General features: G+C 37.0%; 1 protein-coding gene across 3 annotated transcripts; it reads right to left on the minus strand.

Annotated features, from left to right (window-relative positions):
* Positions 1 to 1,840: 1,840 nt before the first annotated feature.
* LOC137387515 (arylsulfatase J-like) lies at positions 1,841 to 25,281 on the minus strand. 3 transcript variants are annotated; one of them, XM_068073959.1, is made up of 10 exons: positions 25,184 to 25,281; positions 12,629 to 12,750; positions 11,242 to 11,514; positions 10,383 to 10,493; positions 9,358 to 9,483; positions 7,822 to 7,948; positions 5,098 to 5,251; positions 4,141 to 4,280; positions 3,810 to 3,955; positions 1,841 to 2,667 (listed from the first exon to the last, which is right to left on the minus strand). In XM_068073959.1, exons 2-10 carry the CDS (start codon positions 12,731 to 12,733, stop codon positions 2,329 to 2,331), a joined length of 1,521 nt encoding a protein of 506 aa, XP_067930060.1. In that variant the 5' UTR covers positions 12,734 to 12,750; positions 25,184 to 25,281; the 3' UTR covers positions 1,841 to 2,328. The 3 variants fall into 3 exon arrangements, with proteins under 3 accessions (XP_067930060.1, XP_067930059.1, XP_067930061.1); XM_068073958.1 differs by having other exon boundaries at positions 25,163 to 25,268; XM_068073960.1 differs by having other exon boundaries at positions 12,629 to 12,767; positions 25,184 to 25,231.
* Positions 25,282 to 26,861: the final 1,580 nt, after the last annotated feature.

Below are 26,861 nucleotides of genomic sequence, written 5' to 3' on the forward strand. Positions count from 1 at the left end.
GCTCATTCAGGACTGCTATTGGTCAGAGAAATAGTCATGGAGCAACAAAGACCAATGATAAAACTGTATAACAAGAAATGTGCAGCCAGTTGATAAAATCAACAGCTATGAAGCTCAATACTAACTAAGGTAAAATGAATGCAAATGAGTCATATTAATCAAATCTATGTTGCTTTTCCTATTTTTAAGTTAAAAACCAAAGAAACTCACTATACACTCCCACCTGACGATCACCTGCAGAGAGGGATCTAAAACATAATCTTGAAGGAATGTTAAAGAATCTGGTGCTATCAACTGAGGCTATGCCGTAGTTTTACTGCAATCCCTTTCATGTGTGCAGTAGGTACATGACTTCTGCTGTATTGTGGGCCAGTTGAAGTGTAATGTAGCCTGAGAAACAACCATACTGATATCTTATGATATAAATTATATATATTATTCAAGAATTTCACTTTGTAGAGATTAAAGAGCAGCCGTGGTTCAAAGGTTAATGCGCTAGCATACAATCATTAGGTCACCAGTTTGAATCACTGAAGGACTGTTGGTGGTATTAGGAAGGGCATCCAGTCACAATTGCTCCTGTGCCAGGTTGGCTTGTCGGAGACTCAACCGCCTCCCTCATCTGTGCTCTCAAGCGGGGATGAGAAGGGTGGTTAGCAACTCTGTACGACTAAAACCTGAATCCGACATAGGGTGGACGAGCTCCTCTGTGAGCCAACGGCCAGCTAATTAGAAATGGTGTCTCCAAAATAACACTAACCAGAAGTCAATGGCAAACCACAGTTGAAACCTGCCAAGAAAAGTCATGGTTATAAGAAAGAGGGGAGAAATGACTGCCTAGGTCCTCACAGGACGCGGTACATAGAGAGAGAGAGAGCATTTAAGAACATAGTTTGTTACCCAAAGATTTGCTTCACCATATGCATAGTCTGCTATCTGCTACTTGAGTTTGAATTATCAGCTTCTGCCCAAGTTGCTGGCATGCTTGTGACCTTATGACCTAGGTATTATTATGCTTGTGTTCTATAATTATCTGCTGTAATAATTTGAGGTCCTACAATCTACTCTTGCATGAATTGCACTGTACTGTATATTAATAGTTATTAGCTGTGGTCATTCCTGATACATTCACAATCTGATATAAATGATTTGATGAGAATTTGAGTCTCATATAACGCTCTCATATCAACCACCTGATTTCCTGATGCTACGACACCAAACGGCTGTCAACCAAGGCTTGTCTAGAGTTCGCTCACGAAATATTCAATGCCATTTGCTACAAATTGTATTGAACAAGCCTAATCTCAAACACATGGTTTTGAGTATGTGTGGTAATTAACGCCATGCATTAACGAGTTTAATCTAGTTCATTTCACTTTGTGTAAATCTATTACTGCAGTGAAAGTGCAAACATGAAAGAGAGTCTCTCGTTGCATCCTGCAGAACCGTAACGCGTCGTAAAAGTACAAACCTGAGTAGTTGATCGGCGATTGCGATACTATTGCAGAAATATTGCCTATCAATCTCATCGGTATAGAATCGTTCCAACATCCATGTCTCCTATTATTTGTCAGTTTCTCCTTCAATCTCCTCCCAGTGTGAGTCGACTTGATAGCTTTCAGCTCAGCTACCGTCACAATCTCATCCTCCCAGTGTGAGTCGACTTGATAGCTTTCAGCTCAGCTACCGTCACAATCTCATCCTCCCAGTGTGAGTCGACTTGATAGCTTTCAGCTCAGCTACCGTCACAATCTTACATTAGTTTCGTCTTTGTATTCGTTCTTCCTGTTAATGTCCGCGGGTCGACTCTTTAGTCCAATACAGGCTAAATTAGTTATTCTAGAAATTTCTTTATTACTTATATTTCTACCAAAACAATATTTTTTTGTCAAACAGAAGTGTCTCAAATGAGATTTTATTGCGCTGCATTATGATTAGATAAAAAAATTAATACTGCTATAAAACCTCCATTAGATGCCATATTTGTAAAGGTGGCGGTTCAAATAAAGGTTTTACGGTAGCTAAACTTGCAGAAAAAGATGAGCTAAGATCAATACTTCTTACAAGAAATTAAAAAAAGGAATGTCTAATAAAATGGATTTCTAACAGTAAAATAAATCTTACGTTAATAATAGCACAAAAGTAGAGTATTGTAATAGATAACTAATAAAATACTATATTGCGACTAAAAGGTGTTCTATAAATATGTCAATGCAGTTCCTTCATCGACGTGCTCTACGACAATGTGTTGTAAGACAATGTGTTGTAAGACAATGTGTTGTAAGACATAATGCAAATGATTCATTTAGCCAACATGCTGCACTGCAATCAGTTGATCGGATTCTGATCGAGCCAGTCAGTCCAGTGTCCATTATGCAAGTCTGGATATGATGCTGGATCTGCGGGTTTGTTCCTAGGAGGCTGGGCAGCGGCATCAAACATCATCAGCCTGCTATACAGTCTCTCTGATAATTCAGGCATGAGAGAAGCGATATTGTTGTATTCACATGGATCTGATGCTAAGTCAAACAGACAATATTTGTCAGCTGAAGTGCAGGAAGGTAAAGAGGAGTTGCGCTCTCCACATAAAATGTAGGGTTTCTGATTGGCTCCGATGTAGAAGTGCTCCTCAGGGTACCAACCATTCATGTTGTTTGTGCAGCAAATCTGCAAAATAAAATATTGATATGTAATCTGTTATAAGACTCCTATACACGTATGTATGCTGTAATTACCTCTTCACTACCCATTAACAGATCATATGGAAAAATAAAGCAGACTAAAAACACGAAGGTTTTAATTAGCGGTTTTAGATGTGCTGAAATCCTATTCGTGTAACCATACACTAAAATCCTATTTGTGTAACCATACACTGAAATCCTATTCGTATAACCATACACTAAAATCCTATTTGTGTAACCATACACTGAAATCCTACTCGTGTAACCATACACTAAAATCCTATTCGTGTAACCATACACTAAAATCCTATTCGTGTAACCATACATTGAATTCCTATTCGTGTAACCATACACTGAAATCCTATTCGTGTAACCATACATTGAATTCCTATTCGTGTAACCATACACTGAAATCCTATTCGTGTAACCATACACTAAAATCCTATTCGTGTAACCATACATTGAATTCCTATTCGTGTAACCATACACTGAAATCCTATTCGTGTAACCATACATTGAATTTCTATTCGTGTAACCATACACTGAAATCCTATTCGTGTAACCATACATTGAATTCCTATTCGTGTAACCATACACTGAAATCATATTTGTGTAACCATACATTGAATTCCTATTCGTGTAACCATACATTGAAATCCTATTTGTGTAACCATACACTGAAATCCTATTCGTGTAACCATACACTGAAATCATATTCATGTAAGCATACACTGAAATCATATTCGTGTAACCATGCACTGAAATCCTATCCGGGTAACCATACACTGAAATCCTATCTGTGTAACCATACACTGAAATCATATTCGTGTAACCATGCACTGAAATCCTATTCGTGTAACCATACACTGAAATCCTATTTGTGTAACCATATATTAAAATACTATTTGTGTAACCATACACTAAAATGCTATCGGTGTAGCCATACACTGAATTTTACAAACGCCCCCTGTATGCATAGTTTATTTATAGCAGTGTATAGACAGATCTATCAGTACTAATATTTTGCTACTGGCTTCTAACAAACTGGTTGATTTGTTGTCTCCTAAGAGGCAGTATCAAGGGTATACTATGGTTTGACAGGAAAAAAAAACACACATAAGAGCTTACTACAAGTTTGTAGTTTCCAAATCTGATAGCCCCTGCTCCATCATCATAGTTGTGCATGATTTCATTACGAGCTGAGGGGGTGTTGAACTGTATAGACGGCCATTGATCTACTCCGTAGTAATCCACATCACTTGGTAGTTTCTCATCTAAAGCATAATTGTGTAACAATGATGCACAGCTGAATGCTTTAAAAAGTAGAGCGGTTAATTATAGAGCGTGATGTATCTATTATAGAGAAAACAACTCCACTGAAAACCTAATCGAGCAATAATGAGCAGATTACAAGCACCATGGGAATGCCAAATAAAATGAGGAATGAATAACACGTTACCTATGGCGGACATGATGGTTGGTAGCCAATCAGAGATGTGCATGAGATGATGGGAAGTAGTACCAGGGTTCTTAAGCAATGGACTGTGTATGAAGGAGACAGCTCTCACACCCCCTTCCCAGTTGGTATACTTGCAGCCTCTAAATTTAGATAAACCTTCATAAGGAATAATTGAGTCGTCGTACATGAAAACCAACATATTTGAATACAGTATCCATATAATACACTTGTGTTTTAGCTGCTAAATGATTAATAATCTCCCAGCACACTAAAACTCCTTAATCCTAAGTTAGAATGGTTTTACCATGTTGGATGTTGACACAAATTAATGCTTCCTTAAAGATGAGCTTGTACAAAATTTATGTAGATTCTATCAGAAAGTATCAGGAGTTTTCTATCCTTGGCTATTGCTTTTGATGTTTGAGGTGATCTGACTGCCAGGATGTTCAAGGATTAAATCGACAAAACTGGATTGTGGTTAAAACTCTCAGATCAAAACCATCAGCTTTCTTCTTTTACTTAACTAATTTTGTTGATGAAAATAAATCACAAATCACAATAGAGTTGTAGTTGTAAAGAGACCGACAGAATGGACGTGCGTACACTGCAACTTGACGTAACAGCTGATATTAACTAGGCTATAGCAACTATTGCAACTAGTGACTTCATTTCACACTTTTTTTCTTCTGATCAATCGAAACACGATCAAGTTTTGCTGATTTTAATCTTGAAACATCCTGGCGGTCAGATCATCTCAAATAACAAAAGCAATCTCAGATGATAGAAAAATACAGATGCTTTCTGATAAAATCGATTTTTTGAAAGTTCATCAAATTTTCATTGAAAATGCATTTTTTGAAAGTTCATCATTAATAAATAATAACTGACAACAGAAAATAACAGATGGTCTCTGAATACTGGCAGACGGCAATGGTAACAGTTATAATAGTTACCAACCTGAGAGGCCAATTGGATGCGTAGTTCTGGCTGAACCCGTCTGCAGGACCACCATTATCCGTTGAGAACATGACTATAGTGTTATCATACATTCCACTCTTCTTTAGAGCTGCAGTCAGATTCCCTATGGTGTCATCTAGCACGGAGAGCATGGCTGTAATGTAGCATTCTACTCATGAGCTGCCTTGTAATGACCAATAGTACAGCAGCTTGGTTTCATGTTTTCTCTTATCTCTCATATACTCACCAGATTAAAACTAGTGCAAAACTAGTTGATAAATGAATTACAGCATAAAAAAATAAAATAAGAGTTGTCTGCTCATACAATTAGTCTGGCAATATAAGAGTTCTCAGCTTAGGTAGCTAGTCAAATAACATGAGTGCTGTCCTCTCAAAACACTAGCCTGATAACATAGGAGTTGTCAGCTCAATCAACTAGTTCGATACAATGAGAGTTGTCCGCTCAGCTAGGTAGCTCGTTAACATGAGAGTTTTCACCTCAAGTAACCAGTCTGATAACATGAGTGTTGTCACCTCAAAACACTGGCCTGATAAGACAGGAGTTATCAACTCGATCAACTAGTCTGATAACAAGAGGATTGTCAGCTCCAAACTAATTGGCAAAAGGTGGTGCTACGTCTGTTATTGCCAAGCAGATCAATAACATATTATATGTGCCTTTTATAAGATTTGGCAATGAATTATAATATATACTACTGTCAAAAACTAACCAATTTTACCTGGCAGATGACAGAATGATCAAGTTTTTACTCCTCAAATAGTTTTCACAAAATGGCTTCATTACAGATTTAATGTAGTTTAAAAATTTCAGCAAAGCATTTCTAGAATAGCGTCTACAACTGTTGATGACAAATAACCGTATTTTCTGCACCGCATCACAAGGCGCAGTCTTAATTTCGTAGTCTATTTCTGTACTTAACCAATATATGAGGCGCATCATATTACAAAACACATTTTAAACATACGTAGAAACATCAACAAAGGCAAGACAGTGAACTTAATCAACTCCATTGAAGTATTGGTTAAAATATTCACTATTCTTCTAACATTCCTCCTCATCATTGTCTGAGTCAGACTCGTCGGCCGGTTGCGGTTCAAATTGATGCCGGCTTTTTTGAAAACTCTGACAATAGATGCTGGCTCTCATTTAACCCGTGCGTAAACAGTTCGCCCTCGGAGGGTGGTGTAACTTGCCCCTCCCCTCGCTGCCCCCAGTTTAAATTATGCCTCATAAGAATGTCGCTTTAATGATGCCATTTAAGGGAGTTTCTCACACAAGTAAACATCAAAAATTAGGAGCACACTTCTGCTCTATACTTAGCAGGAGTTTTCATTGTTTTATCGAGAAAGTGTCAATGAAGTGGTGACCGTAGAGCCCTTATCAAAGGCACACAATAAATCTCAGAACTCAGTCCACACACGAAACGCACGGTAGTAAAGAGTGCAAAGTCAATTTTTTTTAGAAAGTTTTAGGTTTCAAGTGTGCCGTATGGTGCAACAGATATGGGAGACACAACTGTGGTGAGTTCAAAATGCTTTGGTCCGACAAATTCAACAAACCAAACATTCCAATATGTGACTTTAAAATCTTTCGACTTTACAAACAAGGCTGCAAAAGCAATTTTTCTAAAAAAGACAAACCAATAATCTACTGAGATTTCTTGAAATACAGAAAACCTTGGCTGACTAAATGAAAGAAGCAAAGTAGAAAGGGTGACAACAGAATGATAAGTTGGCTGACTAAATGAAAGAAGCAAAGTAGAAAGGGTGACAACAGAATGATAAGTTGGCTGACTAAATGAAAGAAGCAAAGTAGAAAGGGTGACAACAGAATGATAAGTTGGTGAAGTTTAGTTTAAGTAACTAATTCAGCTTGTTTTGGGCTCTCCTGAGCAGTTTGACAAAAGGAGTAAGTCCTTATAAATAAGGGTTTTTACTCAAAAATCTTGTTACTTCCACCATACAGCACTGCTACAGAGCATAACTGTAACATAATTAAATATTATTTTGCAAATTTAAGCATAACAGATTCATAATTAATTTGATGCCTGACAATCCTCTGAGCTCATCAATACAAATGACATGAACGTGGCATTAAACAGGGTTTAACAAACGAGATGTCCTGGTTTACAAACCTATAAAACATGTTGCTAATTGAACCTATTTGGCTGTTGAAGTCACAACCATTAATTAATAGCTAATCAGAGTGAGAATATTTCCTCCCTATAAAGCAGTGACTCTTAACCTGGATGCGATCAAACTCTGAAGGTTCAGTGAGTCAGTCTGAGGGGTTTGGTAAAGGTCTCTCAAAAGGAACAGCAGAAGTCACAATGATTCGCAAGGTCATGTCTTTATGAACAAATATGTAATTTATTGTGAGTTTATGCATTATATTGATTTTGTTCTTTGAACACAGTCATGTGAATATACAGTTCATTTTGTAGACTGGTAAAACGTATACCTGTCTTGAATATGAAAAAAAATCATATTTTATCATTCTACAAAAAAGGGTTTGGTAAAAGCGGATATGAAACTGGTTCAGTATATCCCCAACAAGGTTGAGAACCACTGCTATAGATGTTTATACCTAGTCATACACAGTGCAAAGATAGACCTTACAGCAGTCTGTTAGAGAAGAGATAATGAATATAGCTGGAGAATTATGGGAATTAGCTGGAGGATTATGGGAGCCAACCAACCAACCTGCATATCGACGACGGCCATCATGAGAAATAAAACTGAACTTGTCAAGGTACTCCTGAGGGGCCTTAAGGAACTGAGGCCTGATGCCGTTGTGTACAGCTTGATGCGGGAGGTAGAGGAAGAAAGGCTACAATACCAACCAATTAATTTGATGAACATACAACCTGTCAACAAAATAGCCCACCATCAGATACAAAATCATGAATTCAATGTATGTAAAACTTAGTCCCCCATCAGAGGTCCAGGCCTCGCATTATTTATCATATGAAAATTCCAGGCCTCGTATTATTTATTATATGAAAGATCCAGGCCTTGTATTATAATTGTACGAAAGATCCAGGCCTTGTAATATAATCATACAAAAGATCCAGGCCTTGTATTGTAGTCGTGCAAAAGATCCAGGCCTTGTATCATAATCTTATGAAAGATCCAGGCCTTGTATTATAATCGTACGAAAGATCCAGGCCTTGTATTATAATCGTACGAAAGATCCGCTGTGACAAAATGGCCTACCTGATATCAGTTTGATTACTACTGCACATTCCCAACATGTTACTACTGACAGTTGCCAACAGGATATGAGTAGGCTTTTCATTATTCTATAATTTTATTCTATTTATAATTATAATTTATTCTATCATTTCATTAATCTATAATATCCTACTTTTAATTGAATATATAGAAGCATCTCTAATTTTAAGCTTTCCTTTAATAATGAACTTGAAACCTTATAAAAACTTATCTGAGTTTCTAGAGAACTCTGATAAGCAATGAAGAACAAGCATGACAATGTTCCCTGTGGATCCCCTGAATAGTGTGTTCCATCTGGTGATTTTGCACATTGAGTTGGTTGATAATAATTGTCTGTGTAATTTATTGTACACGTATGTGTGAGTTGTCTGTTCTTGATCATGAGTATAAATAATACTATTATTTGACAGGGCATAGAGATAACCCGCAACTAGCACTTTATGAACAGTGTATTTTGTATGCTCTCATTTTCTGTTCTGATCTCTTCTGAGCATTGTTAATCTTTGTAAACAACAAAGTTTAACTTAATTTCAATCCATGACATAAATCAACAGTAAACACATTAAGCCATTCTAGTGCAATGTTCACAAATCACCCTTCAGCAGTACTGTCACTTTAAAAAGCGAACATGACTCGTCAATCAACACAGGGGAAAAGTCCAAGTTTAAATTGTCGTAAACATGGTCTCCAATTGACGGATTCAAATCTCTGTGCGATATGAATTCAGACTTCATCATTTGAAAAGAAAATGAGCGAGCATTGGCTATATTACTAATAATATGACTACTGACAAGTCATAACAACGAATGACTAAAGCTCTGCTAACAAGACATTACAACTTACCTTAGACTAGTTATGACTCATGATCAGATCAACAGGTCTGTTCCCAAATAACTCAGTACCATAACTACCACTATGACTCACCTTAGACTGGTCATGACTCATGATCAGATCAACAGCTCTGTTCCCAAATAACTCAGTGCTATAACTACCATTATGACTCACCTTAGACTGGTTATGACTCATGACCAGATCAACAGCTCTGTTCCCAAATAACTCAGTACCATAACTACCATTGTACCCTCTAGCCACCTTGAGATTCTCCCAGAAATCTAGTCCTTCTTGGTTGCCCTGAAACCAGAGAGTAAGAACACTTGGAGTCTTTCTTTTGGTGATCTGATGGTCTCGGCATATGAAACAAATATAACAGCGGATTAACTCCAACCGCTGAAGTTTGACTACAGTGAACACAATAGCTGATATTGTAGGAGAGGGAGTATTATTGTAGAGTTTATACTGCTGGAGAGGGAGTGTTATTGTAGGGTTTATACAGTAGGAGCAGGAGAGTGCTATCATAGGGTTTATACTGTAGAGGGTTCCACTTCCACAAGCAATGACACTGTTCTTTTTCATAAATGATTATAAGTGATTATAAAGTTTTTATAAATGTGTTTTAAAAAGTGAAGTTGAGCCTAGGACTTCGGTTGCCTGTCTGATTTTCTAAGGCGACAGCCACAACATAGGTTTCTTGTTTAAATGACATGTTACACCACAAGTTAACTAAAAATGACACATCTCAAAGACATCTTACGGACTATGTATACTAATGAATGACATGCTTTAAAAATAAGGCATATCATTCAGGGTTAATTGTCAACAACTGCCTTGTGCTTGCATTATTCTGAAAGCACTTTGCTATCCGGTGACTGGTAAAATCTTTACTGTAGCAAGTTCTGTGCTCATCCCTCCGTAGCCGGGTTTGGATATGGAGAAAAAAATTGTATAATGTGCGATTTGAACTCGCCAGTTCAAGCTTGGTGGACCTACATTCTAACACCTGCCTTAATCAACCACCATCCACCATTTCAGAATAAATGTGTAGATAGTGATGAGCTTTACTTTATTGACACTCCTGACAATCTCTCACACAGCACACTAGGTGGCCAGGATACTAGTGGTAGTAATACCGAGGCCTGCAACTGCCGTGCCCAACCTCTGCACTGCCTCAGATCACTGAATGCAGCTCTCACCCCTGTGTTATTGTGAGAGAAGTAGTCAGTCTTATCTGACCAGAAGCCGAAGTGGGTGTCAAAGCCCCGTTTAGTTGGAGTATAGGCTAGCATGTGTCCTCCAAGATGCCACTACAATATTACATATTAATTGATAGAAGTAATGAACACTTTAAAATTTGATGAAATGACTGGCTGGAAAGCAGGTTTATTTTCCTATTCTCAAGCGGTTTAGGCACCTGTGAGAAGCGTCAAAGCCACAAGTAGGTTTCGCAATGGCGATATGTATGTCCTACTCATATAGCTGTAGATATATAACAAATGCGTATAACCATTCAAACATACTCAAACATTATCCCAAAAGATTTCACTGAAGTTACCACAATATCTCATACCTTAGGATTGCTAATGACCATGCATTCTTTTCTGTAACCATATTATTTACCATGTTTAATGGCTGTGAATAAGTGATGCGTATATGATTGCTGAGTCATATGATGCTGTGAGTCACTTTATCCCATTATGTAGTAGGGGTGCAAACAGCTTACAAATCATGTTGCAGCGTAGTAACATAATCATTTACATAAATCAATTCAACCCGCTTTCAAGGACTTTTGAGCTGTTTGAAAACATACACAAATAATAATCAATAAGAGGGAGTAACTCCCCGGCAGAGCCTCTTATCACCATCTTTAGCGTCTAGCCTAGATTTTTATAGCCTCATAAAAATGATGAGAATTTGCTGATAAATTAGAAATAAACACGCTGTCTACACAAGGAAGGTGCCACATATGTCATAAATGTAATGAAATGTTTTGTGTTCAAAAATAAAAATCCATGCCAACAATCATTGCTGTATCTTATGATTTAGAATGTGTACCTTCCCAACCATATGAGTAGCGTAGCCATATTTCTTTAGATACTGAGGTAGGAGGGTCTCATTGAGTCCCAACCCAAAAGGGAGGTCTGGAAAGACGACTCCATGCTGTAACCCCAGTTGCATAGGATGTCTTCCAGTGAGTAGAGCAGCTCTTGATGGTGTACATATCATAGCTGTGTAGTAGTTATCTAGTATGATTCCTTCATGCGCTAGTTTATCTATATGAGGGGTGGGTATCTGGTCTCCCCCATGAAACCCAGCATCTGTGTAGCCCTAAAAAGCATCATAAAGCAACAATAAAGGTTGCCTTCATGGTCCATTCAACTTGAACAATGAATATGTTTCGTGACACCAGTTATTAATACCACGGGGTTAACTACTGTAACTTTTTGAGACATTGAAATTCTGACAAAGAAAAAATGCTCACAGCTACAAAAAAAGTCTTACAAAGGTTCTTTCAATGAATAGAAAAGGTCATTTTCAGAAAATTCCACTACTATAAATCTACATAAATTTGATTGTACCAAGGATGTTTCCCTACAACAATTATCCAAGGAATGAGTTTTAAGAAATATCTTCCAACGAATATAAATGTTGATCTTTGAATATTTAAACTGCAGTGAGAAATATCCAGCTTTTGTTTAGGAGTGAGTATTGTAATACCTGCTGTGTAGATAAATGCAAACTTGTTATGATCAAACATTATATTAATAATATTTTAAATTGACACAAAAAGTTTTTAATGATAAACCTTCAAATATAAACAACCTTCAAAAGAATCATGGGCATAAAAAATTGCAAATATTAAATGACCGAAATAGGTCAACAACCAAAATTGGCCAACAACCAAAATAGAATAACAACCAAAGTCGGCCAACAACCAAGATAGAATAACAACCAAAATAGGTCAACAGCCAAAATAAATCAACAACCAAATTAGGTCAACGTGTGGTGGATGGCGTCCACCTGCATTTAGTCAAGCCAAGCCAGAGCCAAGCCAAAGCCGAACCGGGCCCAGCCAAGTAGAACAGAGGCGGGGGCCTACCAGCTATATAAGCATGAACATTTGCAGTAGAGAGCAGAGCTGTTCCGGGCCTGTTCATTGCCTGTTATTTGCGCATTCTTGTACAACTTATGAACTAAGCAGAAAATATATGTATAAACTCATGCACCGAGTCTTGTACTAGTGGAGGAAAGTGAAGGTCGCACAAAACCTTTACAAATGACTATTAACCTGCTGAATGTGTCAAACTATTGTCATCTTCTGACTCGAGTTCATTTGAGTCGAAAGGAAGCAGTAAGATGCCTGCTGAAAGGCAATTCACCAATTCAATACAGAGAACCCTGACTTATAGAACCCAGCGATTGTTTCAATAAAAAAACTTACCATGTCATCAGCCAAAATGAAGATGAGGTTTGGCTTGCTTGAAGTAGCCTCGGTACCCAAAACTATGGTGAGAACAAGGATGAGACATAGACAAGTGCGTCCCATCTTTGATAGAACCAGCTCTGAAACGCATACAAAACTGCACTTAACAATGAATTAGTTCCAATTATTAAAAATGTGATTGCACCCAATTTAATAGATTTTTTTGAGAGAGTATATATGTTTTTCTATCATTTGAGATTTTGCTCCACATTTTACGCAATCTAACTGCCAGGATGATCAAAGATTAGGAAATAGTAGATAATAAAATTCAGCCTATATGATGTGATACAGAGAAAATCTACAATGCTTAAACAGTGACGCGCTTAAAAGCGGTAATGATTCAATGATATCTATTTAGTTTTTCAAAACATACAATATGCCATTAATCCAAACCCTTCCATCACAGCATCCTCTCATGGCAAACAAAACGATATAAACAAAACATTTTAACTCTAATACAAATTCTACTTGGATATATTATCCAAGTAGAATTTAGCGTATTTGGAGTAGCGAGCTCCAATATACAATCACTTTAGAATCTTATAGGGATCAGTTGAATGTGAGCCAAATAACTTGTTAGCCAGAACTATCTTTTGATCATCAGTTTTTGCATTGTGGTTTTTAAAGTTATTTAACTAGTTATAAAACACGTCGGTATGTGCCTAACCAAGACATCTCTTGTACACTCCTATGTCAGAGGACCAACTTTATACATTAAGTTAACATACAAAACTATATTAGTTTATTACATCTGGTATAGAGTAGTTCACTCTAGTTAGCCACTCAATTCTGGTACACATTTTCAATGTGTACCAGAATTGAGTACATATTTTATTGATGTGTACTACAACATTATTAATAATAATGTTAATAATAATTATTAATGAGAGTTTTTAACATTATTAAAAATAAAAATGTTTCTAATATTAAAATCTTTGCTCTTTTTGGTGCAACTTGTAGCTTGGCAAACATTTCATGAGCGAAAAGACTCAAAATACAGAGCCTAAAATAGGTACAAGATGAAACAATGTAACAGAATCAGAATTGAATAAAAATGATACACAAATATATTATTACTTATATTATGGTAAATTGTTGGTCAAGTTGGAAAAAACTATTTAAGACAATGAAAACAGCTCTAACAAATATAAACAACATGCAGTGAAAAACAGATCATTTCCTGCAATCACTTAAACTCTACACTCTATTTCTCACAGTTACAACCTCTTTATACTCTACTGGTCTACTTACATAAGAAACTAGGATCAGTGCCTCATGGAGGAGTATTGAGTAGCGGATTAGACTGATTTATACAGAGGCTCTCAGCAAACTGGAGTAAAGTCTCTTAACAAACAGTAGCTAACCACAAGCATGATTAAGGAGATGATATGTTGGTGAACTTTGGATAGACAAGTAATCTCAACATACATGATCGAGTTTCAAATCAACTAACAAATTCACAGTATAACAATCAGCAGTTGCAAATGTGTAAAACCTTATCTAGTCTTTGTTAGTAGGTATCTTTGAGACGTCTACTTCAAATGTGCATTTAGGATGTCAGTCTTTGGAAGAGTATCATTCGCCATTAGACAGAAGATATGATAAAATTAGCTTTTGTATAGACTAAGGTACATTTAATCTTTTTTAATAAGAGTTGTGTTCGTCAGTAGGAATCACCCCTTAAAACAGAAAAAAAGATAGCTTTCAACAGGATTCAAACTCACAGCTTTTGGCATGGTAAATGAACACTCTACCTCCTGCACCACTCAACCACCATGATGTCGGAATAATTGTCTAGTTGGTTATTACACCTGATAATCTCTTACCACTCACCAGACTTCCAGGGTACTAAGTAGGAATAATTACAGCTTATACACAATGCTAGGATCTAGGTATAAATTGACTTCTTCAACAAACTGATAGTATATTCCTGCAGAAATTTTAGCAAATCTTTCTTGCACAGCTAGAGACGACAGCATGAAATGTGAACAAATATCGAGCATGTTTTATCGCTTGGTTCAAAAATTTAGATTGTCAAGGAAATAAAAATACTAAAAAATAAATTCAACATCAGACATGTTCTGATTCACAATAGTAATCTTTAACATCTACTATATAAACGGCAATCGTTGTCTGTGTGTGTGTGTGTGCGTGCGTGTCTGCCTTATAGAGTACCGTACTTTTCGGACTATTAGCCGCTACTAGGTATCTAGGGCGCATTAACGGGAATCTCCGGTTAGTGCGCCTCTATTATTATACATAACCTACGGTATGTATAACACAAAAATCACGTGATCTCTAGTTAGCGCGTAGTAATTTACATGCAATTAATATTTACTGCAAACGTGTACCGAGAAGGGCACGTAAACGCTTGTTTCTTGCGGTCACTGGAAAAAACGCAGTTCTCACCTACTAAATTTCCACATAAAAAAGGTAAGTACTTCTTATTCAATGTTGTATTGTCTATGAATTGCCCCACTTCCAATACATAACCCTTTTACCAGCGTCCATGAACAAATTTAGCTATCGGCCTACTGCCAGCCATTTTTCAGATATTGCTTCATGATATTTTTTCAATTTGAAACTCCATCTAGAACATTTGTTTTGGTTATATATTTTATTTTGCCAATGTGTTAACAAGCGCTGCTATGCAAAAAATTCATTGTATCTATAAGCCTACTTTGTGCATTTTAATTATCTGTGTAATCACAAAAACTTGAATCGGCTATATGTCATCAACAAAAGTAATTGTTTTCTAACTCGGTGGCGTTTTCAAAACTTACACAAAAAATGGTTGTTTTTAAGTTAGAAATTCTCAAACAAAGATTTAAAATTAAATTTTAGGCTAATTTTATAGAGAAATCTTTGGACAACACTGTCACTACCATAAAAGTCTTAAAGAACGTTGGCTATGTCATCAATGAATAATAAAATTCAGTTACTAGCAATTGCTGGGAAAGTCGCAAAAATGTGTCTATGGCGGTCAACCATAGAAAACGCATGAATGAGTATACTTCGGTGAAAGGGTTGAAAAGGTTGGATTTGCCACAGTTTGTGATAGTAAACATGTTCATTTTCTTCCACCGCTGAGTTACTTTTACTTTTTTCCAGCTACGAGTACTACAGAACTACAGCTACTACAGAACTTGCACAGGTATCGCTACTGCGTTTTACCTACTAAATTTCTACATCAAAAAGGTTAGTACTTCTTATTCAATGTTCTATTGTCTATGAATTGCCACACCTCCACTACTTAAAAATGTTGGAGTTGCAACTGTTCGTGATAGTAAGCATGTTCATTTCCTTCCGCAGCTGAGTTACTTTTACTTTTTTTTCCAGCTACGAGTACCACAGAACTACAGCTACTACAGAACTTGCACGGGCACTCCGAGCGTTGCGATAGGCGACGGTGAGAAGAAAGCGAGCAGCGTATATTACAAAAAAGCACACCATCTTATTCACTTTTAGAAACGCTTGAAGCTGTACAATGCCTCCCAAAAAGCCTACTACCCAAACGCAAGAACAGATTGATTCCTTTAAAGAAAAAGACCGAATTCGCAAAGCAGCAGTTAGACGAGCAGAAACTGCAGAGCAAACACAGCTACGCCCACAACAAAACAGAACTGCTACTGCAGCTGCTAGAAGTGCAGAAACTACAGAGCAAATACAGCTACGCCTACAACGAAACAAAATAGCTACTGCATCTGCTAGAAGTGCAGAAACTGCAGAGCAAACACAGCTACGCCTACAACGAAACAGAATAGCAGCTGCTAAAAGAGCAGAAACCGCTGAACAAACACAGGTACATTGAGAGCAGGCCAGAATAGATGCTGCAGCTGCTAGAAATGCAGAGACTGCTGAGCTGACCCAGCAGCGACTCAAACGGCTCAGAGCAGCCGCTACAGCGGCCAGACGTGCAGAAACCTCCGAGCAGATGCAGCGGCGACAAGAACATGATGCACTAGCTACAACAGCTGCTCGGCGAGCTGAATTTCCAGAGCAGATGAAACGGTGACAACAGCAAGATGCACTAACTACAGCAGCTGCTACTAGGCGTTGTGTATGGACAGAAAACTTTGCACTTGACTACAGTCCTGCAACACAGTATAGGGCTGAATTTTTCTATGGGACGAATGTCAAAAAATGCTCCAGATGTAATGCCTTACGTTGGAAAGGCGAGAGGCCATATATGTAGTTTATATAGTAGATTTTATTGATAATAAATTTTATCAACACAATCACATAATTTACTGCTTCACAGTTTGTATATACCATGTCAAAACACAGGCTATAGACGAAGAACTGGTGAGCCATGATTAGTGTTTTAAGCATGTAGAAGTCTCAATTCAATAAATGCTGGCGATAGCTTAGCAGTGCAAAAGCAAAATATTTTCTAGAATTTCTTAAAATAAATATGTAAAACTTTTCAATTCTGCCAGTTTGAAGAATTTCAGTTTGCCTAGCAATGTCAATTTCATTATCAGTTCTGTGTACAAAATTAGGACAACTCCGATTTGAGTGGTTCGAGATCGATGCATTGTAGACTAGGTGTAGAACACATTGCATATTTCCATTGGTCTCTCCAACATTATTGACATATGTATATGCAGTCTGATCAGCACAAAAATTTCAGTAGATTGCATATTTGGCGTTGTTTTACAGTATGAAAGACAACTCTCAATATAACTATTGCTTTACGTAAATCTGTTCTCGAACACGGGTAATGCAGCTAGTGTATAATAACAGCATGTCCGTCCGTCTATAACCACGGTTGAGAAAAAAGATTGCATCCTATAGATTTTGAACTCATGATCTTTAGCATGGTGGGCTGATATTCTAAAACCTGTGCCACTCGAATACTCGCTGGTCATGTCGAATAATTGTATTAATACAGTACTTATTACACCAAATTCATTAATGAGTAGAGTTAGCACATTTACGCTGCCGCCAACTACAGTGATGTCAATGAGTAAGTCTGGATAGTGTAACTGGGTATTTAAAGGTGCAAGCCTGCAGCTAGCTGTTAATGTTTATAACATGAAATGTAAAGCTTAAAGGTTGACTTGCAACAAAATTCACATTGGAGTTATTTGATATCAAAAGATTCACCATGTTTTACTCTACTGTGTTGTAGGTGCAAAATATGTGGAAATGTGATGACAAGCTCTTAAAAGCTCAAGAACGAACAGTTAATCGCCGCCATCACGAGACCGAAGCAGGTTGGAATTCCTTTCCAAAACGCATATTGCAAGATTGCAATAAGTGAAAAAAGTTACAGCTCAATGTAAGGTGAAACAGTCTAACTTGACCTACTTCAATAAAGTAAGCCTTTTAAAGCAATTTGTCACGGGTAGTATATATGTAAGTTGTAACTGGAGATGGGTGAAAACTCAATAACCAGGCCCAAATCAACCTAGGAAGCCTTCATGGAGTGTTTTGTCGCGATACTCACTCATAGAGAATGGTTATAACTCAAACTGAGTGACCTGTATTAAGCTACAACTGGCAAGACAATATTAACAACAAACATTTTGTGATATTGCTAGCTAAACTGAAACCTTAGGGTTATTTTTGTTAATCTCATAGTGTTTAAACTTGCTATCACCAGACAGACTTGCTGAGCATTAGTATAATTGTGTGTGTACGTATTTTATTTCATCAATTAGTAGAAACATAACATTAAGAAAGATGATAATATAGTTATAATATTGATTAAGTTAAACAAAATAAATGAAAGCTTAGTTCCTACTTGTTGAGGCATGATGAGGCCCACAGGCGCAATAGCACTGCAGCTAGTCGAGGCGCTGGGCCCACAGGAATTGGCAAACTCAAACAGGTTTGAATTAATCTAGGCTTAAAAATGGCTTTTAACATTAACTCTAAACTAGTAAATGCAGAGGTTTTGCGCAAGTCTATTGGAAGACTGTTTCATTGTGATGGTACTCTTTATTCGATTGTTTTTTGACCCGAAGCAATATAAAATAATGGTAAAGGTAGAATGGTTTCTAAAAATCTGGTGTTATAGCATAAATCTTTCTTGGTTTTGTCATCACTTGAATAAAATTTTGAATAAGCTATCAAGAGAATTTTATACTGATAAAGTTTATCAACAGGCAACACAGACAGCTGAACAAGCAGGGACCGAAATGAAGTTAATGGCGGTTTATTAAATATTATGCGCATTGGACGTTTTTGTGATATTAATATTTTTTTGAAATAACAAAATGGAGTATTTCTCCATGACTCCAGACAATAACTAATTTTACAATTAATAAACGCGTTGTATATTAGTTTCATAATACTTCTGAGTAAAAAATTAGAACATCTGCTAATCAGGCCAGACATAGATCCTATATGCTTATTCAGTTTATTGTTGTGTGTGTCTCATATCAGGTGACTCTGTGTGTCCCATATCAGGTGACTCTGTGTGTATCTTATATCAGGTGACTGTCCCATATCAGGTGACTGTCCAAATAAATTCCTAAGAATTTGATTGGAGATGTCTCCTTTAACTCCGAATCAAATAATTTTATTGATTTTTCTAATATAGAACTTGGAAACACCGTTCTGCAGACAGGAGTGCTATCCAATGCGCTATGCCATCCTTGCCGTATTATTGCATAATTGTTGACATACTCATTGCAGCAGTCAATGCCGATTGATTAAAATAGCACTCTTTAATTAGCACACTTGCAGACCATGATTGCATGAAAGATCACGACGCAATGTTTTCCTAATGGTGACCAAGTTATAATAACGGCTTCTATTATAATAAAGATTTAGACTAACTTAAGTTACTCAAATTCATTGGATAAAAAAGCTTAGTCAATGGCAACTACAATACCTGCTACACTGTTTATAAAGCCTGGTTTCCATATATGTCGCAAAGCACCAGCGACAGCACCGCAGGCTATTAGCGGTGAAACGGGAACCTACACGCCGGGTACAGCCGAGGACCGCCGGTAGTTGCTGGCGGCATCGCAATAGTTTAGCGCTGTTCAAATTTCGCAAAAGGCCGCAGGCAAAACCTTCCTGAAATGTACTGTACGGGTGAAGGTCACCATTATAAAAACGACATGGCGAGCAAACGTTTTATTTGATTACGCGATTATGTTCAGCGATGCAGTTTATATGAAAACGTATGCCGCCGAGCCTATTGTCGCAAATATTTTGCTGAGCAAGTTACCGCCGGAGTCTCGCAATCGATATGGGAACCAAGCTTAAGCTGGTTTAAATATTGAATGAATGTGTAGCATAAAAAGAAATGTTTTTCAACAATCTGTTTTAGCTTTGCCTCGGGCTTTTAAATATTTCAAACATTAGCTTTCAAATAATGTATCATGCATTAGCTAGACACACACAGAAATAAACAAATACCTTCATTTAAAAGTAAGAATAGTAAATGTTATACATGTTGATGAAAATCAATTTTCGGGGCAAAAACTTTTTTTATTACTGTGCATTCAACTAGTGCTGTGAAGAAAACTCACAAAAGTGGGGTGGGCACAACCCCTACCTCTAGTCTCTGCGCTGTAATCAACGCTACAACCTGCTGAACCCAACAGGAGGGAGCTGAAACCAACACATTCATGCTCTGCTGAACCCAACAGAGTTCACTGAACCTCATGCCCCCGACAGTACAACCTGCTGAAACCAACAGAAGGCAGCTGAAACACACAGAAGGGAGCTGAAACCAACTCACTTGTGTCTGCTGAACCCAACAGAGTGCGCTGAAACCAACGCTGCAACCTGCCAAACCCAAGGAAGGGTGCTGAAACCAACTCACTTGTGCTCTGCTGAACCCAACAGAGTGTGCTGAACCCAACGCTGCCGACAACATAACCTGCTGGAACCAACAGGAGGGAGCTGAACCCAACTCACTTGTGCACTGCTGAACCCAACAGAGTGCGCTGAACCCAACGCTGCCGACAATACAACCTGCTGAAACCAACAGGAGGAAGCTGAACCCAACTCACTTGTGCTCTGCTGAAACCAACAGAGTGCGCTAAAACCAACGCCATAACCTGCTGAAACCAACAGGAGAACACAACTTTTGTAAGGATAATAATTATTTAATTATCCAATTTATTTGTAGTCATTTTGTGTGAGCTTGCTGTTTGTGATGATTGTAAATGATATTTCTCCAACAATAACGACTTTATTATAGTAATCCCACGACCAAACGAACGAATGCGAAGTTAGGGAGGTTTTATGATAAATGCATGTGCACACAACTTACGAAAATTATTCATCAACAATGAGACGAACCCTTGTTTGAAAATTTCATCAACAAATTTAACCATCGTTTTGTAGATTAGTTTAAGTATAATAACGATACAAAACACATATAGGCCTATTTAAATATGTTACCAAGTCTTTGTAAATTGTCAAAATTCTCTAAAAACTTACCCATCTGATCGGATTATACACAAATAGACAGATTTATTAGGACGAAAATTGTCACAAAACGCTTGAAAAGCTTGGTTTAATAAAAGTTAAGACCGGAAATTGAAACACCGAGCGACAGATAATAGAACGATCAAGTCGTGCGCATTTCGCGAAAAAATAACGTGCACTTTTCACCAGTCCATAGCATTGTCGAATTGCCGAAGGTTTCGGCAATTAACATAGGAGTACAGAAATCATTTCATTTTTGCCGATTTCAGTTTTTTCATTTTCTTATGAGATTATTACAATAATTAATTATAAGTTTGGATGACTACAGAACAATGACTACGTAGTACAGATTTTCTAAAAATCTAACGTAGTGTAAGTAAAGGGAATGATGATGATATTTTTTCTAACGATTCTAATGAGATTATTACAATAATTAATTATAAGTTTGGATGACTACAGAACAATGAATACGTAGTACAGGTTTTCTAAAAATCTATATAAATATCACAACTTCGTGATATTGATAGCTATGACATTTTGAAATGTAAACAAAATTGTGCATTGGTTTTATATTATTACTATATTAATAATATTGGTTATTCTAATAATATCAGTGCATTTTACTTCTAATATTGGCCAATATTGCATTTCTCTTTTTGCAGGAGGAGAGATATAAACATATAATCTTTTCCTTTCATTATTGCTATTTGTTGTATATAATAACACCCACACCCAGTACATTACAGCTACCATTGCAGTTATCCTATTTGACTGCTAATATTGCATTTCTCAATCATCAGTACCCTTTCTTTTTTCCAATATCACTTTGGTCGTGGGCTGTATGGCAGTGGAATTTCTAGTACTAATCATGTGTCTAATTCAAGAGTCAAACCCAAGCTGAACTGCCTAAAAATTTGTGGCAGTATTTATATTACATAAGCGATTGGCCTAGAGATTGACGGTTATCGTTCAAACCGACCAATCATATTGTCTTGCTGACTGCCGACTTTCTAGCAATTTTCACATTCGTAACAATAAAAAATTATTGCTAGACAATGAGCCATTGCAGAGCAGCAATCTAAACACTAGCCAAAAACCCAGAAAATTCTACGTATATAATGGATAGAGAACAGTAATCATAACAAAACAGTAAGACATATTTTGATAATGAAAGGGGCTAATTACAAAATCTTACGGAAACAATATTATTTAAGTAATTTAAAGGTTGACTTGCAACAAAATTCACATTACAATTATTTGGTATCAAAAGATTCACCATGTCTTACTCTGCTGTGTTGCAGGTGCCAAATATGTGGAATTGTGATTACAAGCTCTTAAAAGCTCAAAAACGAAAAGCCGTCGTAGATTGGAATCAGTTTATTTCTCTGACGTAGTCATTACATTTGGTTATTGTTTTGTCATGTGATGTTCTCACGTGAATTGAAGGGCCAATAAAAGGCTCAATATAAAACTTCTCGTAGCATTAGCTTATGACCAACACTTCGGGTTTTACCGAAGACCCCGTATCAAATATAGATGCTCGCTACTTTACAGTTTTGTTTCAGCTTGGTCTATCGTCTAGTCGTAATCTGATCATGTGACCCATACTTCACGAATAATTTCTGCAACATTTTTCGATTATCACAAATGACCAACAGGCTCGTCATGTTTATCAGACAATGATATGTGCTCCTTCGAGCTAAGGTTAAAAATTTAAACGAATATTTATGGTAGGTTATAGGATATCAGGGCTGAAAATAACAGCATTACAATGATGATTGGAATAGATGCGTAAGAACAATAAACATGGTTTTATTGAATGCGTGAAGTATATTTGTAACAATATTTTGACGAATGAGGCTGCGTGAAAATGTAAACAGAAACCATTTTGTACAACTACGTCCCATTTAAGCCGTTTTGGAAAGAGATTCCAAACTACGGCGGTCTCGTGTGGCTGCGATTAACTGTTTGTTTTTTAGCTTTTAAAAGCTTGTAATTACATTTCCACATATTTTGAACCTACAACACAGCAGAGTAAGACATAGTGAATCTTTTGATACCAAATAACTGTAATGTGAATTTTGTTGCAAGTCCACCTTTAAGCAACTAATACTTAGTTAGAACAGAAACTAGATCATTCTGACACGTAATCATAAACATAAGAAAATTCTTCAAACGAGCAAACAGCGAGAAATGAATTATAAAAGACTGTACATTGCGTAAAAATCTTAATACATGGCGTCTGTTATTTTTTCTAGGTCAACCACTGTCTCAGAAGTCCCTTCTCTATATATATCGCCTAAGTCACCTTTTCCTTTGATCAGTCTATTATGTTTTGCTGCATCAAGTGTCCGAAGCGCCTTGAAGAGCCTGACGTCCTTGGAACGGATCCAAATAGGACAATTCTTCGGAGTTATTCCTCCCATGGCCTTTTCAGGGCCACCACTCTGTTCATAGCGTTTGTTCTTTAGAATATCTTGCTTGATTTTTAAGTTTACTACAGCTATCAGAAACCTAACAGTAAGAACTCTCTTTGGTCGAGGTGTTCCACAAATATCTTCTGTGGAATACCTCTACCACGGTTAAGATGGTATAACACCTGACCACGGTATATTTCCTGTGATTAATTAAGATGTGGCTATCTTCTAGTACCTGCTTTGCTAATACTTCCACACAATAGTATTGTTATATATAAAATAAGCCATGTACAGATAACCATGGAAAGAATAACAAACTACACCAACTTCCCTAACAGATCCTCACGGAGACAACATATACAAATTCCGAAGTTGAGAAGATCCCCATTACAAACCTATTTCCAGTTCCAACCTACCCATTGAACTACCGAGACAATGAGAACTTGGCGTAAGGAAATGTCAGATAATTGCCAAAAGATTACATTTTTGGTACAGACTATGACAACTTGCGTCATGCGATAGCAAGCTTCGTATCTGACACCAATCTATACCAGACCTAACATTATGATTGAATATTACACATGTTGAAATCTCCGCTGACGGAATACAACAGGACGTAGCCAAGAACCCCTAAAATTACAAAACTCAAAATTGAAGAGTTGGAACATATAGCTCCACTCTTGGACACCAAGACTAACTCTCAACCCATATATAAGAACGCATATTCACCCATATACATCACTCTTTAAAATAAGCTTCTTCACAGCGGTCAGACGTGTCAGCAGAACAAGTGGAAGAGTCAATTTTTGGAGAACAAATGGGGGTGACTATATTCCAAGTCTCTAGAAAGTTACTTTTATACACATACCTGCCAACTCTCACGCTTTGGGCGTGAGACTCACGCAATCACCCCAAAGAAAAAATGAAAATGCGTGAGAAATGCGTGAGATTTTTGCCCCAATTTCACAATTTTATATATACTATCATTGATACATCAATTGCCCCAAAACCAAATCTCACGCATTGCCCCACTCTTGGGTTGGCAGGTCTGTTTATACATTAAGTTTAGTCTAGAGTGCAACTTATTATATATTTTCTTGTTCTTAAATAAACATAACATATAGTGAAACCCCTCTTTGCATGCCTTAGACACTCCCTTTCTCAGAGCACGGTGCTTAGATTCTCACATCTAGGAATGTCTTTTATAGGGTCTTGATTACGTTTATCAACAAAACGTTGGTTAGCAGTCGTTTATCAGGACTGGTCCAATCTGAGAAGTCAGTACTGGCGATTAGCAGTGTATCTGCATGTTTGATAATAAACTCGAGCTACTCCCTAATACATGTAGTTGTAAGATTGATTGGTAGGATAATCCAATACTATCAATAATCAACACAACAGTATATCGCCGCGTAATGTCTCGTTTTCGTAGACAAAAAGGATAATTGAATAAGTCAATAATAAAAAAGGTACTACTATATATGAATAGATTGTACGCTGGGTTGATGAATTTATATGAGGAAGCTATTAGCTCTCCTTTTGTATCGATGACGAATGTTTTTCTTTTTAACAGAACATATATTTATCGAATGAGCAAAATAGTACAAAATATACAATGAGAAAGCAGTATAGTTTGCACGATTGTCACCCTATCTGAGCATATGCCAAATATATTTACCTAATGATTTGTTATACGTACTATCTTCAATAATACCGACAGAGCCTTAAATATGTTTGTCTAATTCATCCCTTTGGACGGGCCCTCGTCGCTGTTACCTTCCCTACAGCTCACTGATTTGCCGATTTCTACAGATTGTAGACTACCGACTCGTGAAACTAATTTTGCTCACGGACTGAAGCTACGGTCATGAACGACTTCACACCTAGTACCAGAGCCGGAGTTTCACGGAGTCTCGCGACCAGCAGAAGCGTATAAGGGAGCTCGCTCGTTTCCAACAAAACCGGCCACGCCCACTATTTTTATACACATTTTATAGAGGCTGCAACATTAACCAACAAAAAATACTTCCATTGGCAGTCACTATGAAATTGATTGTTGTATTATAGACCATTTGAAAGAGGACAAAATTCCCTACAAGAAGCTACCGATAAATTTTTCAATTTAAGAAAATATAATCTTTTTAAGGCTCATATTGGCCCTTATTAAAACACGTCTTACCTAAATTGATATATAGCTCGAGTTCTGATAGGTTTTGTATCGGCAACCAGTTTCTGGTTTGGGTTGCTAAAAGAATTACGTTTTAAAGTTTGTGTAAAAATCATGGATGCCGCTACTAATCAGCTATGACATAGTGGCTGGCAGCAATATTCATTTGAATACTGCTTGTTGATACCTTTCCCTCAACTCTCAGTCATACAAGCGCACCAAGGCACTATCAGCTGAAGATCAATTAAGCAAAACATATATGCGAAATATATTGTATACAGTATCGCAATACATATGCAAAGCCAGGCTCTGGTAAGCAGTTTCAGATATTAAGATCATCTGCACTCGACTAGATAAAGATATAATTTATGTAGCAGTGACAAACAATAAAAACAAAATAATAGTGCAGTAAAATTTGGAATTCTGTTAAAAAGATTAACTCTGCATTTGCAACAATGGTTTCAGGGGAGCAGTTGGATACTACTGATATTTTGACAATATGTGACAGGTCGTGTCATTTTCAATACAAATGAGGTCAGATCACAAAATTGTTTTTTAGCCCAATGTAATAGAGCAGCTTCTCAAAACTGTTTTCGGAATTGAAATCGAAGCAACTTAACCTGAGATACAGGTTTTTATCGAAGAAGGTGTTGGTCAATATGGTCGACACCACAAATTGAGAAATTCGTCTTTAAAGTTGATGGATTGAATTTTAAACCGTATTATTTGTTGACGTTTTGGAATGTCATAGCAACCGCACACTACAGACATTATATTTTCATGAATGTTGAGATCTATAGGGAAGAGAACATGGCGAACGATATGAAATGGGTCCCGATGATGTCACTTCAACTCGAATACGTAAAACAGTGAGGTCAAGGTCACATGTTGTGTCATTGAAAAGGAGCACATTGATGCACAGTAAAGGAGTTACTACCAAATTGTGTTGCATATTGAATTGATTATTTTGAGCATAAAATTGATGCAAATGTATCAGTGGTAGAATAATAATCCAATGCACTCACAAAACTTTTACTGAGATGAATGAGTTAGCGTCTTTAGGGTAGACGATCCAGGCTTCTGAGCCCGGGGAGACAATTTGAGATCAATGTTACTTGTTTCATAGCTAAATTAGATTCAAGTTAAAGCAAGTTAAGATTGATTAAAATATTATCAAAATAACATGAATATAATATAATAATATAATATC

Source organism: Watersipora subatra, chromosome 2 (genome assembly GCF_963576615.1).
Source record: "Watersipora subatra chromosome 2, tzWatSuba1.1, whole genome shotgun sequence".
Taxonomy (NCBI): Eukaryota; Metazoa; Bryozoa; class Gymnolaemata; order Cheilostomatida; family Watersiporidae; genus Watersipora; species Watersipora subatra.